The sequence below is a fragment of the Gadus morhua genome, chromosome 23 (genome assembly GCF_902167405.1).
Source record: "Gadus morhua chromosome 23, gadMor3.0, whole genome shotgun sequence".
In the NCBI taxonomy this organism is placed as follows: domain Eukaryota; kingdom Metazoa; phylum Chordata; class Actinopteri; order Gadiformes; family Gadidae; genus Gadus; species Gadus morhua.
Window position 1 is genome coordinate 14,777,544 of NC_044070.1, and position 19,518 is coordinate 14,797,061.

The following is a 19,518-nucleotide window of genomic DNA, read 5'->3' on the forward strand; positions in this document are numbered from 1 at the left end:
GAGAGCATTTGGTTAATTAAGTCCTGACTGCGTCTCAGTATAGCTCAGGGGATTATAGCACACCTCTCAGTCGCTCTCCACAGCAGTCATGTCCAAATGCAACCACTTCAACACTACAGAGGGGAAGACTTCAGGTTAGCAGGATAATAGATTTATTCACAAAGATGTTATTGCAGACAACGCAAAGCACACATCCAGTTATGTTTTGCCATGTCATTTGGAGACCTGACTATAAAATATCATCCTTATGTTAGGCACTGTATTATTGTGTATTATTAGCAAACTGATAAAAAGTGGTGGCAATGAAAAGGACAAATACAACTTTATATTTAAAATGAGTATAACATAATAATAATATAACAACAAAATATCATCCCCACAAGCGAGTGAATATATTTACATTTGTAGAATCTCTTTCAAATATCTCACACCAACCAAATTACCCAGACTAAGAGACAGCTACGCAAACTCATGACAGGAAGGTTCAAAACACACTGTACATTCACCTCCATTAAAGCAACAAAGAATAAGAAAGTACAAAAAACATATGGCCTCGGATTCCACGTTATGAAGCCGCGTTCTGGAGAGGGGAAAAGGGAAGAGTTAGTAAGGACTTCTGCTCACCTGCGTTTCTATTATAACAACCCTGATTGTTTCATGTGAGAAGTAAGCTTCGGATAACCTTAAGTTTTAGTAGCTTGTTGAAGTTCCCACCAAAAGCGCGCAGGAGTTTGGGAGTGGGGGGTTTGGGTCCGAAGAGTGCCAGACCCGTCTTCTTCTGTTCTTCTGTCTTGGCCGCCGGACCTTTGGCCTTCATTAGTTTCCTTTCAGATCACACACACACACACACACACACACACACACACACACACACACACACACACACACACACACACACACACACACACACACACACACACACACACGCACAAACACACGCAGACACACAAACACACGCAGACACACACAAACACACGCAGACACACACGCAGACATGCGTGCACGCAGACACACATGCGTGTAGACATGCACACACACCAAATAGACACACAATTTAGATTCTGATACTGAATTAATCTCTTCATCATTTAAACACTTGAACTAAGAGTTGGTCTACTTTTACCTCCACTATCTAGCGATATCAATCCCCCCCCCCCCCACCCTCCCCTTCTGGACTCACTTTCCCTTCCTGGCCAGCACCTTCTGGGACTCTGGGTAGTGCACCAGGATGTCAAACAGATCCTTCTTCTCCAGGACAAAGAGGTTGGCAAAGCCCTGAGCTTTCACGTTAGCCGTTCTCCGGTTACCGCCATCTTTGGAAGACTGCAGCAGACTTGTGAGGAAAAACGACACGACAGCCTGAGTCAGACTCCATGTTGGCTTGGGTATTTTTCTGTTGTTGTGTGCCGACTGAACTAAGTTCTATATACACGTATGGTGCACCAGCATTAACATGCTGGTTGTGTGTCAAAAACATACAACCTTGGTAAAAGATCCATGCCTGATTTCTCCAAAGACACAGCCGGCCTTCAGCGTGACAAACACTATGCTGTTGTCCGGTCCTCCCACCACCTGCACCGCTCCACTTTTGATGATGTACATCTCTTTACCGATGTCACCCTGTCCAGCAGACAGTGGAGAGCAGTAAAGGCCACAGTCACTTCTTCATATAGGAAAGACGTTTAAAAATGCAGGTGCAAAGGGTATTTTCTTAGCCCTATAAATTGAAAGAGTGCATTGATCGAAACACATTTAAACACTCAAAAGTTATGTCCAACTTATTCAAGAGCAGTGGAAGTTCAGGTTAAATGGGAACTCCTGCTGTAAGACATTCCATGTCTTTACTGACCTTCTTCACCACGAAGTCGCCCGGAAGATAGATGATGGATTTTAGCCTCAGCAACATGTCCAACAGCATCTGCTGGTCACAGCCCTGGGTGGGATGAAATCAACACAGAAAATTGCATTGTAAGCCTCAGTGAGTGCACCCTAGTGGTTGTGGTGTCACGTGCGTGTTGAATGTGCAGGGCACTCTGTCACCTGAAACAGAGCGATCTTCTGGAAGGTGGCCAAGTTGATGTCCACAGCGATGGCAGTTCTCATTACCAGGGGCATCTTGTCCAGCAGCTCGGACTCATCTGGGAGTAAAGAGGGGAGACAAGAGCGCCAAAAAGATATACCAAAAAATGCTTTCAAAATAAAAGGCCTACCCTCAAAATCCTCCCTCGATAAGATTGACCAATGAAAGAATTACTGGAGGGAGCAAATTCTCAACAAATGGCAACTAAACAATAAAATCATTATCTCTTCAAAATAATCCGGACAGGACTAAAAGAAAAAATAAATCTTTCACTGAAAGTAACAGGGAACCCCAAATCCCATGTGTTTTTGGTTTTAGTCTCAGCCCCAAGTAACCGGTGCCATTTTGTCGATGGTACTAAAATAATGGTATAATTCTGAAAAAATTCGGTCTCATCCTGCCGGTCTAGTCTGCTCCACACTCAAGTCCTGTTCCTTATGCAACGTTCGTTAGAAGAACCCAACACTGACCCTTAACATCCATCCGACCCCTCCATGAGTGGGACCTCACTTACCCAGCATGCCCTGGGCGTCCCAGGTGTACGTGTACCAGGTACGGATGCGGTTCTGCACCAGAGCGGGTATGTGGTTGTTCACCATGTAGGACACGGTGTTGTCCATGGAGGTCCGGAAGTAGGTCTGTCCTGTGGTGGCAGCGCCGATCACATCCCTCATCTGACGCACCCAGGGAGAGACAGAGTCAAAACACAATAGGAAGAACACAGTGTGCTGCAAAGTGTGTTTGCATTACTTGTCGGTCGTACAAGGAGTCTCAAAACTGGGGTTAAATCCTGCAGGATCAAGACTACTTTTCCCAGGCTGTACCTCCTCTGTAATCACAGCGCAAACTAGTTTGGAAGAGAATACACAATACGAGGGGATGCACATTTCTGTTTAATACCTACTGTGGTGATTTTTGTTTGATTTGATTTGGGTTGTTAAACAGCTGTATCAAAACGGATTCAACACAGTGTTTAAACTCCTTGTATAAACTTCAAATGCACCTTTTTTTGGTCATCCTATTGTGCAATACCATCCGCAATTGATGAATGTTGCAGAACATGTTCTAATAACCTTTCTGACCGTTCAAGGATGGTATATACAGCACTAAAGCTACTGCACATGTTCTACACCACTCCTCCCGGACTACCTTGACACACAAAACAAAAACAGACAGAGAGAGACACTGAGGGAGCTGATAGATCTAACCAGAAACTAACGGAACGGAACGGCGCTCTGGGACATACTAGGGGAGGGTTCTCCTCTCTCTCCATTGTATTCCTATTGGTCGGCTCTGGCTGTTTTACCTGGCCAATCAGACTGGAGAATACAAAGACGCCGATGAAAAAGTTAAGCATCTGAAAGGTAATCTCAAAGACTGTGTGGGGCTCGCTAAGACCCCCGATGTTGATGAGACTGCGGACCGCGTGGTAGAAACAACGCAGGTACCTGTGGAGAGGGGGGGGGGGGAGAAGGGGCGACAAGGCTTTAAAATGGGGGCTCGGAACAGGGGCCTTGCTTCTGCGTGGTGAGGTTCGGTAAATGTGTTGCAATTTCAGCTATTTTTCTGTTGATTGATTTCCTTCCGATTATTTATTATGCCTGCTGATAATCTTCTATGCAGACTGTAAAAGTCAAGGATTGGCTCCTGGGGAAGAGTCATTTTTAGTTCAGGGCAATAGGCGACTCGCGGACTTGTGTAATTGAACACTTAAGTACCTTTATTTGGAAAAGGCTCTGAGGGGAAATTGTTTCACTGCTTGCCTAGAAACAACAGCTGCTGAAAGAAGTTAATAACATTTCATGTATAAAGTCCTTAAACATGAACTCAGGAAAATAAATAAAGAAAATACAAATTTAAAAGTATTGAAGACACAAATGATACAGTAGAGCACCAAAAAAGTACAGCACATTCAAAATTCAAAAGGTAAAAAAGGAGGTAAGCTAAATCTACCTGGCCAAGAAAGATGGACATAAAGAATGCCCCAAAAAGGTAGTTAGTCATCTGAAAGATCTGTCCGAACATGGAGTCAGGGAGGGGCAACTCTGCAATCATCAGCAGTGACTTCTCAGCATAAAAGAAGCAGCTGAGGTAACTATACGGCAGCAGTAGAGATAGAAAAATACCATTGAGTTACCAGGTAGGGAAATTAGGGACTTTATTGTCAGCACATGTAGTTATCTGCATTTTTTAAATATAAATACAATTTAAAATTGAATTAAACGCACATTTAAAACTAAAAGGGCTAATGCTGAAAAAAAATGTGAAATGTTGTCAATCTTTATTTTTTTCTTTGCAAGTTGGCACAGATATGTAAAAAATAAACATTACATTTGCACATAGATTTCTGAATAGCTTCTGTGGTATAATGTATTCAAAAGCATTAAAAACGAAACATAAATCAAAGTGAATGACTCACGCGCTCCCCTTGCCAGAGTAGACCCACTTGGTCTGGCCGATGCCCTGGTAATCTGAAGCCACGTAGTAGAAGCATGCGTTGATGTGGAGCATGAAGAGAAGGTAGCCAATGGTCCGAATCACTCTGTAACCACAAGCAAGAAGCTTTTTTTTTTTTTCTCTCTCTCTCTCTCTCTCTCTCTCTCTCTCTCTCTCTCTCTCTCTCTCTCTCTCTCTCTCTCTCTCTCTCTCTCTCTCTCTCTCTCTCTCTCTCTCTCTCTCTTCTTTTGATTATTTGTAACGGGCAAAGAACAAAATAATTTATTAACAAATTATGTTTCAAACATGTTGATATAACATGTGTGTTTTTGTCGTCATACCTCCAGATGTAGGCTTTGGTCATCAGGCTCTCCAAACGATCACTGAACTCAAAGAACGTTTCTGCCTTACAGGGGTAAGAACGAAGAGTTATCACCTTTTGAATTATTTCACAAACACAGTCTCTAGGTATTAGAGCTGTAACCAATCTCAATCAAATCAAATATGAAAATTGTTTAATAGTTTTGGTAATTTGTAAGTACAAATACCTAATACTGCAAAAATTCTGATATTTGGCTCATAGAAAAAAAGGAAAGACTATATAATATAAATTAGACTAACTTGGGACTCTGGTAAGTTTTGATGTAATTTTCTGTTATTTCAGAGATTTTCTACAATAATTGATTAATCGATTAATGGAAATAATTATTGTTTGATCAATCTACTATGAAAATAATTGTAAGTTACGCATACATTTTTATATGGATTGTACCTTTAGCAGGCGATTTGCTCTGAAGATGGATTTGAAGCCAAATTGCATGTACAAAAGATCAAAAGGTATGAGACACATCATGTCAGTCTGTTGAAGGAAAGAGACAGTTGTAAGAAAAAATAGCTAGCTTTTATTAATTTCATACAAAACCTTTGGCAGTGCTAATTTGCCTCTATGAATTTGGAAATATCAGCATCAACATGACGAACTAATTGCCTGAACCCAATACCTTAAAGCGCTCAGTGTTCCTGTAGTTCTTCTTGGTTAACAGCCTGTCTTTCTGTAAAACAAAGAGACAAATGCAGACAAGGTAAGAACAGCCATACTCGCCTTACACATCAAAGTATGAATAACGAATAGAAAACAATTAATTAAATGAAAGGAGAAAAGCTACATAAATACATATTTTTATATTTTCCCCTTGAACAAAAACTTAAAAAAACATCTTCAAACAAACTTGTTTTGACCGTCCAGTGAAACATCAACCCCTGCTCACTGTATATCTCCAGCATACATAGAACAACACCTCAGTTAGCAATGACCAAAAAAGGTCATTTCCTGTTTCCACCCGGCTCAGACCCTTCACTTACTATGACGTCGCCGCCCTTGACAAACTGCTTGCGCGGCTGGAAGAGGAGGCAGTCCACCAGGTAGACCAGGTCGGCCAGCGAGTCCAGCAGGAACCAGTAGGGGATGGCCTCGGCCGTGTGGTAGGGGAAGCAGAGGCGGGCCGTGGAGAACCAGATGTTGTAGTTGAAGGCCAGCGTCACCAGGCTGAGCCACGCGATGTACACCCGGTCTGGGCATGGGGAGAGCGGGTGGAAGGGCTGAGCGGGGTGGATTCGGTTGGGATTTTTTGATGGTGATGGGAAGGGAGTCTTTTTGGATTGTAAATATTTTGTTGTTTTTTGTTGTTTATTCTGGGCTCCAATGGGCATATCATGGGTTGTAAAGTGTTGACGCGGGTTGGATTCTGATTCATATATATATTTTTAGTTTAGCTCAGTTAAGGCCCCTCAACACGTTGTTATAAAAATGGAACACGTTAAAAAAACATGGGAAACCATTCCACGCTCATATCATCATCTGTATGTCATCTCTAAGGTTTTACAATGGTTTTGTTTTAGACAGAAAAGCTAAGATTGAAACTAAGGGTTCCTAACGTTAAACTCCTGACTATACATCCACTTCTAGAATGTATATTATTGTGATGATGACCCATTCTCTGTTTGTGTTTTGCAGTTTATGTTTATTATGTATATGTGTTTATTTTTACATTGCAATTTGATTCATACTTGTTTTTTCAATATCAATATTTGTATTGCTTTACAGTACTTTCAAGTTTTATATTTTTTATCTAATCTTCAACTGTCTCCAGCAGAGCAGCTGTTGCGGAAACGTCCCCCTGCATGACCCATCAAGTCATCTGAACGTGACTCAGAAAGGCATCCCATAATACCTGTGAAGGGGTCGATGGTGTGTCCCAGCACAGAGTCCATGGCCTCCTCCAATGGCCTCAGCACGGCGTCCACCGAGGCGAACGCCACCTCGGCCAGCTTCTTCTTCTTCTGCTTCTCCAGCGCCAGCGCAGCCATCTCCTCCTTCTTCTGCTCCTCCGTCTCCTTCTTCTTCTGGTCGGCCTCCTTCTTCTTCTGCTCCTGTTCCTCTTTCTTCTTCTTGTCCGCCTCCTCCTTCACGATGCGGTCCTCCTCCGCCTGCCTCGTCCTCTCCTCCATCACTCGGGCGTAGCGGTCCTTGCCGAGCAACGGTGCTGGAAGTGGAAGAACAGAACGGTAGCGTAAGTTTGAAAACCATTACTGCATTGTTATTGTTGTTGTTATTTAGAAGGTGTCTGTGTTATATTGTGTGTGTGTGTGTGTGTGTGTGTGTGTGTGTGGTTGTAGTTGTGTGTGGGTGTGGGTCGGTGGGTGGGGGTGTGTGCGTGCGTCACGCGTGTGTGTGTATCTCTGTTTTATTTTTTGTGTGTAAGGAGCGACAGTACAGGATATGTCTTCAACGGTGCAATACCCAAATAAGACGGTACACAGAGTGCGTTCCTCACGGTTACTTACTAACAGGCGGAGTGATCTCGGGGGAGGAAGCATACTGGTCCAACACCTTCTCCTTGTAGTGCTCCGTTCTCTCCCTCATCTTCTTAACGATGGCCAGGAGCTGCTCGTCTGAGTACTGGTTGATTACGACGGGTCGGGGCTCAGGAGGAGGCATTTCTTCCCTAAAGGAGAAATATGTGACATGGTTAAATCCCACTGTGTTCTTCCAAACAGCAGTACCGTGACATATACCTCACAAAACATATCGCAACGGTGAGCTGTTAGAAATGTCTGATTTGCATCGTTAAATATACCAGTTGAACTAAAACACATATTTAAAGGGGCATTATTGGTTTCGTTGACGACACAATGATGATATGGTGCCATCTAGTGGACATATTACAAACTGCACCCAACTATGCAAAGCAACATCTCTAATTCAACAGGTGGAAAGAATGGTACTGCCACACTGATTATGAATCTAAAGTCAGTAACAAACACATGTTTTATTACCAGCAGGACAAAAACATGTTTTTGCTTCCAACCATGACAGCTCTGTTGTCATTTTGGTAGTGTGAAGGTTTAATAAGGAGTAAACCTGGAATTATCTTAATGACCTAAAATCCATAACGATATGGCACTTCTAGTGACAGAAAGCACAATGTTAGCTTCTGTGTGAACCGCTATTCATCAGAAAAAGCTGAACTTTTATGTATTATAATAACGTCACTTGTAATAGACTGTATCTTCATTTGTATGTTTTGTATGTTCTTGATAATTATTGCTTTTTTGTGCCATCGTTAAGACAGATGGTTTTAGTTTCTTGCGAAAAAAAACATTGGCAACACTACTTCTGCTAAATTACGGCTTTGCAGTTATTACACCTAAACACCATCATTTCATCATCAATACACTAACAACAACACTGGAATGTACCCATAAATCCTTTCAAGGAACAGTGAAGTGTTGCCTTTGGCAGAACATGACGCCTTGGTGCAGAGGAGTGTACTCTCTCTCTCTCTCTCTCTCTCTCTCTCTCTCTCTCTCTCTCTCTCTCTCTCTCTCTCTCTCTCTCTCTCTCTCTCTCTCTCTCTGCCACCTCCACTACTTTGATTGCTTGGCCATAAGCAGAGCTACTGAGCTTCTTAGCGCCAGAAAGCTTGAAAGCTGTTAATCCACTTTTAGTTCATCTCTCCACTAATCTGCATGTTGCTCTACCATGGGGGCTATACCATGGATCACACACACACACACACACACACACGCACACAAGCAGGCACGTATGCATGTGCTAACACCACGCACACACAGGCATGCATGCACTCGCACACACAGGCATGCATGCACTCGCACACACAGGCATGCATGCACTCGCACACACACACACACACACACACACACACACACACACACACACACACACACACACACACACACACACACACACACACACACACACAGTGTTAATGTTTGTGTCCCCGAATATTGTGTGTCTGAGTGTCTTCAATCGAAATGCTGTTTTCAAATGAAATATGAATCAATGTTTATGATTTTCAGCATTACTTTTAAGATTGTGTTTAAAAGTGTTTTGCTGTGTATAACAGCATGTGTGCGTGCATGTGTGTTAATGTATTTTTGTTTGCGTATCTATGTGTGTTTGTGTGTGTGTCTATATGTATGTTTGTGTGTGTGTATCTATGTGTGTTTATGCGTGTGTGTTTGTGTGCATGCGTGAGCGTGTGTGACGTGCGTGCGTCTGCGTGCATATTGTTTACAGGCAATCTCATCAGGGAATCTGATTAATTAGTCTTCCCCGGGTGATTCATTTAACACCAATTTGTGAGTGTGGATCTCTTGGCAGACGTAAGCATAAAAGAGAGTACAGTAATGCTGTGAGCCTCCACTGCGCAGCAACCTCTCTACACAACTGTAGAATGGCACAGAGCAGCTTAACTGCATCGCCTGACACTGCATGAATACCTCCAATGGGATCTATCGCTGATGTGAACGATCATGACAATGAACACAGTTGCCGCTCAAAACACTAATTACTGCTGTTCTCCGTCGATGATCCAGGGCACATGGTCGATACATGATAGCGTCACTGGCTTGAGTCTACTAACCGTGCTTCCCTGGGGAGCGTATACCTATGTTTCCCGGCTCCTATGTTCCCCGGCTCCTATGTTCCCCGGCTCCTATGTTCCCCGCTTTGTATGTGACCGGGGAACATAGGACCCTGTGAGCAAATCCTTTTTTCCGTAGGATGGTAGGGGCAAGTACCGCCTTTTTTTGCCTCTGATTCGCCTTTGATTGGTTAGAATGGCTCGCCTCCGATTGGTTATGGTGAGGGTTAGGGTTAAGGTTAACCCTCACCCCAACCATAACCCTAAACCCTGACCCTAACCCTTTGCACCCGGGTAACATAGGACCTGGGGAACATAGGGATGACCCCCTACCCTGCTACGTGAAAAGAGCAGTCCCGTGATTAGCGTCATAAGCGATACCTACGTTTGTCGTTCAGAGTTCACGTAGGATCTGCATAGCCTCCCCGTCCCGACACTCATACTTGTTGTATGTTGTACGTCCTGGCACTTAATGTATGCGTTAATTGTATGTTGTATTTAGTTATAGTACTTAGTTACTGTATGTAGCATCTTATCCTAGCTATCTTTCTTGTGTACGGGGAATGGGTTAATTTAGCGATTGTCTGGTTCCATGAACATCCTTGCTGTGCCGACGGCTGTATATTTTTTCACTTTTTTTGAGAAATGTACTTATTGTATGTTGCGTTTGGATAAAAGCGTCTGCTAAATGGCATAAATGTATATGTCCTATGAGGATGCCTGTGTGAAAAGGCTGTATTCTATTAATGTTGTAATAATGAACTTTATGAAGGGAGCCGTGATAGCGTAGATTGAGGTTAGCAGAACTTGGCTCACCCTTCTTTTCCAGGTTCGCCTGCAGGTGTAGCGCCTGGAGCTGGAGCTGGCGTAGGTGTAGGGCCTTGAGCTGGGGCTGGCGCAACTGTAGGGGCTTGAGCTGGGGCTGGTGCAGGTGTAGGGCCTTGAACTGGGGCTGGCGCAAGTGTAGGGGCTTGAGCTGGGGCTGGTGAAGGTGTAGGGCCGGGACCCTGGACTGGTGCAGGGGTTGGGGCTGGAGGTGGAGCTGATGCTGGTGGGGAGGCTGGGCTGGAGGCTGGAGCCGGCTCTGTAAAAGAGGGGAGAATTGGCTGAGCCGTTATAATTCAGTTCTTCGACCAACAGAGAATACAGACACATGTCATCGAGCAGTAGGTAGGAGGATGGGGCATCTTGCTCTTGGACGCCAACTGGTAAGGCTGCACACACCGGGGATTGAACCCGGTACCTTTCTACTTTGAGACGGACCCTCTTGCCACTGCAAAGTTGTGCTAATTTACATTATACAACAACTATCAGTCATTTGAAATGGACATTTGTACATGTCTGTCCTTTTAACTGCCTCACCTTGCACTCAGAATGTGCTCACAATGTACATAATGTGTCTGCTGTAGAGAACCAGCCATACCAAGTCACTGAGAAACAGATCCTATTGCCGGTGATTATCAAGTGGAGCAGAGTCACTATTTGTAGGAGGGAGTGCAGCCCCAGGATGGAAGCGAGAGTCAGACACGGATAGATAAGTGTGGGGATTTGTCGATGCCAGTGTCTGGAGAATGGCATGGTGAAAGGGATCTGGTCACTGAGTCAGACACTATTACCAGCCATCTTCTACTTTTGTGACCTGGAGCAATTTGTCCGAAAACACATTCAGCTCAGCTCACAGCTGGCAGATAACCACCACACAATTAAAAAGCTCCTGCAAGAACGTCTGGCTAAGAGCAGATTTGGGATTTTTATTATATTAGTGGAGTCATCAAAATTTGTAGATATTTTGCTGGATTTTAAAAAACTGCAGATGAACAGAAGATCTCTGATATTTGACAAGTAGCTGTAGTGTACAATGTATTCCCACTAGCATCATGACAAGGCTGCCCAACCCGGCCTCAACACCCTCTAGAGTAGAATGTAGGTTTGAGGACGTATGCTGTTATGTAATTCACCAGAATATGACTTACCCTTAGACGTGCCCACGTTTTTAGCCTCATTCTCCTTATCCTCTGGCTTCTTCTCCTAACAAATAACAAGTCAATGAAGTCAAACACTCACGTTCATTAGTCAGGCCAACACCATTAAAAAGTCATTTTAATTTCAAGTCAATTTTTTCCTCAGGATAAATCCTTTGGCGTTTGACAAAGCACTCTCAACTCTTGCGGGTGCTTGCGACATAACCCTTAATTAAAAATGAAAGAGATTTGAATATGCCTTCTAGTGAAAAATGGCAGTCAATAGATGCTCAAAAGGAACGTATGGAAGAGGAACAGTGGTAGATAACAACCAGTACAAAAACTTCTTGAACAAGACGTCAGGAAAAGATTTTAGTCATCATTGTCATTGTGCAAGGTTAGGGGATAAATAAAAGGAAATTGTTTAACTTAATCATGAACTTCCAGATTTGTATTAATGTCAATAATGTAACATATATACAGTAAATTATGTTTACCTCAACTGTCAATGACTCGTAACATTTTCACTCTTTATATTTCTATTAATAATCTGTTTCTCGTTGCATGTATATGATCGGCTCTAGCCTCTGTCACCCAACTTCCTCGATCTTGAATGAATTAAGTACATCTGATCTTATCTTGGTGTTGTTGTCTTCTCAATTACTGATGTGCTGCAACAAGTTAATGCTCGGGGCAGCATCGATAACAAACAGGCATCAGTATGAAAGATTGAGGCAGCATGGGTGACTTTTACGACCACTGTTGACCCAACTGAGACAACCATCCAAAATTAGTTTTTTCGATACTTCATCATATAGTTTAAGAATACACCGCGGTTTACTCAATGCAAGATAATAAATATAATAATAGATCTTTTTTTTTACAGCGCTTTTCTAAGTACTCAAAGACGCTTTACAAAAAAGGAATACATACAGACAGTACAGACACTCAAACAAAAGGCAAATAAACTACACTACAACAATAGACAACACATTAAGAGAGCGAGAGAGGGTTGAAGATGGATGCACTATGCACAAACGGTCAGAACAGAACTCCTCCTACCCGTGCAGCAGTAGAGGTGTCCGCGGTCTTCGGGGGGGATGGTGGTTTCGGTCCAGCCCATAGGATCTTCACCCTGCTGAACATGGCCGGGAACCGAAGCTGTACGGGCTCCGCAGCAGCGACCGAGAGAGGACTCTATCGTCTAGAAAACACGAGCAACAAAACACCCCCTCCCCCCGTCTTGAGCCCAGCCTGGCCACTCCATAACATCTTTATCCCCATTCATATGCTCATTCTCTCCCTGCCCCCCTCTGTCTTACAGCGAGGGGTCGCTGATGCAATTAGTGCTTCACTGCTTTAAGACGCTCTAATGCTATATTTGACCCCCGGCCCACTGCAGCACATCGTAAGACAAGTAAGTAAGCCCACTCATCATATAGGCTGCGAAGGCTTATAGCGTAACAGTAACCCGGCGGTGTCGGGTAGGGACACCAGTGCATATGCATTGTGTAGCATGTATGCAAACCCACCTATGTATTTACTTGCACTATATTTGTGATGACCACTCATGTTTAAGATATGGATGTTGAGTAGACAGTTTGCGCTTAATGTAGGCTATATTTAGAGGGTTTGAAAAAGTGCATGGAGTCCCAATGTTTACTTCAGTGGACTCCGGGGCAGGTACTGTTCCTATAGTTCTGGCTGAAAGCCATTGACCTTATATTCTTTTTTGGAAATGTTCCTTTTTTCTTTATTGAGCACAACAGCAAACAGCATTTTCACTTAGGCCTTTGTTCTATTTTACAGCTACAATGCAGAATCCACTAAAGAGGCCCATGAAGTTTTTATGAACTCCTATAAAGACCTGTTTCCATCACCCGAAGATAACGCTTCGGAGAATGCAGAAACGTCCAGCACTCCATAGGTTCATATTGATTTATTGCAGCCTAGCAATTACCCATTCCTACACTAAACCTAACCCTAACCCTAACCCCCAACCCTAGGGTTAGGGATACTGTCTGTCTGTCTGTCTGTCCACCTGTCTTGCGTGTCAGTTAGGGTTAGGGCTGTCTTGCCTCAGTTGGAAAGAGTCCAACTGAGGGTTAGCCCTAACCCTAACCCTAACCCTAACACTAACCTCACCACCACCCCCAACCCTAACCTACTGTCTACACCACAGGGGGCTCCAGCCTCCACCTAGCCCTAACCTACAGACTACACCATGGGAGGCTCCACCTAACCCTTACCCTACTCCTACCCTACCCCTTCCCTACCCCTAACCCTACAGGGTTAACCCTAACCCTATAATTTATGGAAGTGGCAGTTGGAAGGCGGGGCGGCACCAGCTGCAGCCGAGCGATGCGAGGATGATATAGGTCATCACACCGTTGATGTGTCTCTTACCGTTTATCTAATGCAACGGTCTTTATCGTCGCCAGGGTTAGAGCAGCCCCTATGAGCGTCTCTCTCTCTCTCTCTCTCTCTCTCTCTCTCTCTCTCTCTCTCTCTCTCTCTCTCTCTCTCTCTCTCTCTCTCTCTCACTTCTTTTCGTTTCAGATGCTGTGATTGTTTGGGTGATATGTGTGATGTCTGGGATATATATATTATGTACATATATATAACCCGCTCCTCAGGGCATATCCGTATCCCATGCAACATCAAGGTCAGGCCAACCCGTCACTCAAAATGCCTCTGATTCAGAACAGAGCCAACATCAACACCACCAGCCCCTCCAACCCTCCCCAGTCCTTAACCCCCCCCCCCCCCCCCCCCCCCCCCCCACACACACACACACACACATACGTGCGGCAGGGAAGAAAACGTTCCGTTATAACGCGGGAGCGGGCCAGCAGTGACGGCGTGAAGGACGCTTCTCGCTCTGGTGGGTGGCGACATATGAGTCACCGATCCTGCTAATTGCCATCAAATGTGGAGCGCCTTGCGACCGGCACTATCTTGAGAAGGTCCTTACTGGCGAAGGTACTTACTGAGTGGGGGAGCCTATATTCACGGGAGTGTGAGGGGGGCGGGTGTTGGGGTGTGTGAATGGCAAATGACAGCTTGATCACTCGTTAAGCGACGCCACAATAACCAGGGCCATTATGTGGCTCTGTGGGGGGGGGGGGGGGGGACCTGGAGGTCTTGATTGATTGGCAAAGTGGCCGCTTACTTGATGTTGTTGTTTTTATTCTTTGAAGAGGAATCGCGGGTAAGAGGGAAATGTTCAGAGTTACGCAAGAATACGTCGGCGACGCGCAATGACGATTTCGATTGAGATATTGGGTGTGAGTCACTTCAAGCCAACAGATGGTAAATGTATATAGACTGCTTCTCATATCTATGTTTAGTCGCGAATTTGCCTCAAGGGACCTTTTTCAGTGCTGTGTTCTCAAACCGTGCCATGAGAAGGGTCTGTTTCATCCTCTCAAAAAATCTCCAATCGATGAGCTGTAACATCACAAATGCAACAGCTGATACTGGTAGCGCTCCATTAAACCACCTCCTGCTGTTGTGAAGTGTTGCCACTCCCACGGCACTCCTAGTGGTCCGACCAGTAGGGTTTGCGGCGTCGGCACCCCAGGGACCCTGGAAGGTTCTGGGAGGGCCCAGCGGGGGGCGCTCCGAGGCAGGCTCCGCAGAACCAGGGCTGAGACGGCCTCGTCAGCCAAGCCAGCCACCGCGGGGCTCAGGAAGTTTCGAGTACTCGGCGTCCCACAGTCCATTCCTCTGTTTTACGGCACAGTTTCAATCAGAGCAAATGCATGTGTAACGACTTGCTTCCCATTTGCAAAATGATGTAGCAATACAGTTTATTTCTTCCTAAAATAATGTTATTGTGGAGCAATTATCTTAATGGGAGATATATCTTTAAAGGCCAGCAGCCATAATGGCTTGGGATATGGCTTGGTGGCAGGTATCCAAAAGCTCTTGCTTTCAGATGTATGTGTATTAGATTAAAGAGGTTTGGGTAATGTTGCAGTTCTGTCAGTCACCAAATGAGGGCAGTCCACTCTTTATCCCTCTGGTCGAGTCGCTAAACCCACCGAATGTACACAAACTCAGTTCCATTCTCTCCTCTTTCTCCCTTTTCTCTCCCTCTTTCCTCTTCTCTCCTATCCCCCCCATCTCCTCCCTCTATCGTCTCCTCTCTTCACCTCTCCTCTCTCCTCTCCCCATCCCATCCCTCTCTCCTCTCCTCTCCCCCATCTCTCACCTTTTCCTTTCCTTTCCTCCCTCCTCTCTTCTCACTCTCCTTCCGCAAACAAATGACCAAAGCACAGGTTTTTGGTAGAATGAACCAGATGTTTTGTGACATCACTTAGCGCTCCCAGAAAGCAAAGCATTAAAAGAGGCAGGCTGACTTACGACGCCCACCAACATCTGGTGCGTATCAGTGCTTTAAAAGAGTAGGGAGCCCCTCGGTGGCACCGCACTGAGAACCCTAACCTTTCCTCTGATTGGTTAACCCTGAATAAGTCATCGACCCAGTGGTCACTTGTCATCAACTATTTCAGGACGGCTAAGGTTAGGGTTAGGGTGAAGTGTGCATGCAGGTATGTGCGTGTGTGTGTACGTGTGTTGGTGTGTGTGCGCACGCACGTGTGTGTGAGCATATATGTGTATTTATGCGTACAAGTGTGTGTGTACGGTGTGTGTGTCTCTCGGATGTATATGTGTATGAATGTGTACACATGTGTATGCGCGCGTGTGTGTGTGTGTGTGTGTGGACTTGGACGTGTGTGCGGGCCTGCGTCTGCGTGTGGGCAATGCTACTTGTGTACGCCTGCAGTGCGTGCAGGGAATCCACCCCTTTGCATTTGGAAGCCAGACAGCAGAAAGCTGTGGTGACGCCCTGAGGTGTGCCTCAGAGCGGCGTTCTGTGATTTAGTCAGATGGTTCGTCCTGCCATGTTTTTCTGGCATCCAGCGGGAGTAAACAGCCGCCCCTAGCCAGACCGGGAAGAATAGCAGTCGTTCCCAATCTGAAAACTTTTGCTTTAGTTTGAAAGCGAGAGAACGAGGCCCAAGAACTTCTATAAGTTCCCGCCACAGAGAACGCTGATGAAAAACCTAAAGTCAAATATGTATCTTATTGAAACGCTAAACACATATACCCCCGCCTCCCACCGCATACACAATCTTAAACACTGTCAAACAAATGCGTTAAACACATTACTAAATGTTTGCAGAGGGTCAGCTGAGAGCTTGCTAACCAGCCACCAGTTGTTTGTATAGATGGCTGGATAGAGAGTTGGAACGGGAGGATACATAACAAATTTTCTGGGAGTCAAGCTGTAGGCGTTGATGGAGAGGAGCTGCAGATGCATGGAAAAACATGATTCACTCTGTTATCTGCTCCATGTGTGCAGGCTCTTTAGCACAGACAGCTCCTTTTTGCTGTTAAGGCTAAGATGTCGACCTTCTCTCTGCAAAGTTGTCCGCCTCACAAAGGGCAACCCTTGACTGTTAATATCCTGTGTAACTAAACTAACAAACCATTTATTAACTCGGTGACGTCCGAGGGGGGTCCGTGTGTACGCACACACGTGCGCGGCGATGGCGAGGGGAACAAACGGAGGAAAGTCAAGGTTAACGAAAAGGTGTCTTTCTGCTTCTAGCCTCCCTTCTGTCTGGCACCCTCCACAGATGGAACTGCTGATAAACCACACCTTACCCACCTCCCATTTCCTTCGGATATGGAGGAAGAAGGCAAGAAGTGGCATTGCGTCCTGAGGTCCAGGCTACGAGACTGTAATCTGTTAATGCATAAGGTGGTAGGGTGGTAGTACGGGTGCATTCTCCCACCTCTGTCTGTAGTGTGTATGTGTGTGCGCATGTGATTGTTTGTGCGTGCGAGCGTGTGTGCGTGTGTGTGTGTGTGTACTTTCAGATGTGATCGCACTGAGGAGGAAGAGCTAGAGCGCGGCCGGTGGTTTATGTTTCAATTCCTCTCTTTTTTTCTCCGTGCACGTCCGCGTGCAGGCGTTGAGTGCCTCCGCTGTACAGACTGATCTACAGTCGCCATTCGCCTGCCTTTTTCTAAATCTACTCGCTTCCCCGCTGATGAATGGCCCTGCCCCGGGGATCCGACGGCCATCCTGGAATAACAAAGGGATGTCGACCACGGCCAGGGATTCCTATTGGGCCCTTGGATTGCTGTTTTTCCAAGCGATAGCGGGCTGTTTTGCTTATGATTGGGACGTCCCGGCGCAGGTTCTCACTGCACTCCGCCAGGGTGTGCTTAGGAAACCCCCCCCCACTCACCCCACCACCACAACACACGCACGCACGCACGCACGCACGCACGCACGCACGCACGCACGCACGCACGCACGCACACCCAGCCCCATCTGTCCAACATGTGTACAACATGTGTACAAACAGTATAGAGCCGCTACACGTTTATGTTTTTCTGTCCGTCTGATTTATTGAGTGGGCTCATCACATCGTAATTCTTGTGCAAAATTTCGTAGAGACCCTTTTGATGGATTTCAGGATCAGGAATAGACAAGGTGAGCTGACCTCACACACACACATGCAGGGTCCAAAGTCAACTTTTTGAATCTTTATACCTGCCTGGAGTGGAAAAATCTACGGGCCAATTATTTGTTTTAATATGTCACCCTGGAGTTTACCTGTCAAATGTTAAAGTAGACCTGTCGCTGGCTGGTGGCAGGTGTACATTTTTTACCCTGTACACATGCATGGATGCACACATGGTGGCCCACAGGCACACACACACAGGTACACACGCACACAGACATGGCAATCAAGACCCGTACACCACTTAAAAAACGCTGAATAGAGATAATTAGTTATTATTAAGTCAGGTTATCTAATTCAGTATGATTCCACCCTATTCTTTCTTTGTGTATGGATGTATGCCTATGGCAAATTTCATCCGGGTCTTTCTCAGACCATATACAATACCATACCAGGGAATACCAGGGACGTGTGTAGAGCAGAATGAGATGCTTGCCATACTCCAACAAAAGAGGCAATTCAATCAAAACATCCATCTATAGATGTATGCAAAACCAGAAGTGATTCAATCTAAACGTATCTATGTGCATTTGGATTCAAAATGTAAAGTGATTCAATCTACACGTGTCTATCTATAGATGTGCATTTTTATTCAAAACTAAAGTGACTCAATCCAAACGTATCTATCTACAGACGGGCATTTGTATGCAAAACTAGAAGTGATTCAATCTACACGTATCTTTCTATGGATTTGCATGGAAGAAAATGCTCCCATTTGTCATGCCTATGCACATAGCCTTTGTTTTTACCCAGAAATGTGTACAGTTTCTTTGGGCAGCAAGTAGTGGGACACACACACACACACACACACACGCACGCACGCACGCACGCACGCAGCCACACACACACGCATGCCCCCATGCACATACGCATGTACACTCACAAACACAGGGACGGATATTTGCGCATTTCCTTCGCCGAGTTCCCATGAGAGGCAGACTGTGTGCCAGGGCTGAAGGAAGGAAGTGAATGAGCGGCCTCCCCCCATTCCCAAACTCTGCCCGTTCTCTCGCCTGATTGGACGAGATCGGAACAGAGGCTAAGGCCGGACTGTTGTTCAGTCCCAAGGGCTTGTGGGTAACGGTCCGCTGAACCAGGGGATGTGGGGATGGGAGGGTCAGAGGAGGTGGTAGGGCATTGAAGTGGAGGCCAAGGAATTGTTTTACAAAGGAAAGGCCGGATTCCGGCGAAGAACCTGCGCCATCTGCACTTTCTTTGAGACCATGATATGTTTTATTTCTTCAGTTGGATTTTCTCTATGAATCAGCACCTGGTCCTCCCTCTCCACCCTGTGTTTTCTTGCCACATCCATGTCTGTCTTCTTTGGTTCCGGGGATTTTTTGACCGATTTTTTTTTGTCTTTAATCCCTTATCAAATCGTTTCTGCTACCAAGCGATCCATTGATTTGATAAGGGTGCGTTTTCATTCATGTTAAATTGTTGTCTGGATGCCCGTAATAGTACAGGTTGTTATCTTTACAGTCAATATAATCATAAAAGTTATTCTAACACATAATTTATAACAGCGGGCCATCTCAGGATAGTGTGTG

At 45.3% G+C, this 19,518-nt stretch overlaps 1 protein-coding gene across 2 annotated transcripts; it reads right to left on the minus strand.

Annotated features, from left to right (window-relative positions):
• Positions 1-135: 135 nt before the first annotated feature.
• On the minus strand, positions 136-12,810 carry LOC115536868 (cyclic nucleotide-gated cation channel beta-3-like). 2 transcript variants are annotated; one of them, XM_030348317.1, is made up of 18 exons: positions 12,486-12,810; positions 11,436-11,490; positions 10,279-10,546; positions 7,361-7,521; positions 6,748-7,059; positions 5,879-6,087; positions 5,518-5,568; positions 5,289-5,375; positions 4,858-4,922; positions 4,500-4,622; positions 3,387-3,528; positions 2,595-2,754; positions 2,041-2,138; positions 1,850-1,933; positions 1,502-1,620; positions 1,181-1,333; positions 715-824; positions 136-580 (listed from the first exon to the last, which is right to left on the minus strand). In XM_030348317.1, the coding sequence occupies exons 1-18, from the start codon at positions 12,567-12,569 to the stop codon at positions 426-428; spliced, it is 2,436 nt and encodes an 811-aa protein (XP_030204177.1). In that variant the 5' UTR covers positions 12,570-12,810; the 3' UTR covers positions 136-425. The 2 variants fall into 2 exon arrangements, with proteins under 2 accessions (XP_030204177.1, XP_030204178.1); XM_030348318.1 differs by having other exon boundaries at positions 683-824; positions 12,486-12,807.
• Between the last annotated feature and the right edge of the window lie 6,708 nt (positions 12,811-19,518).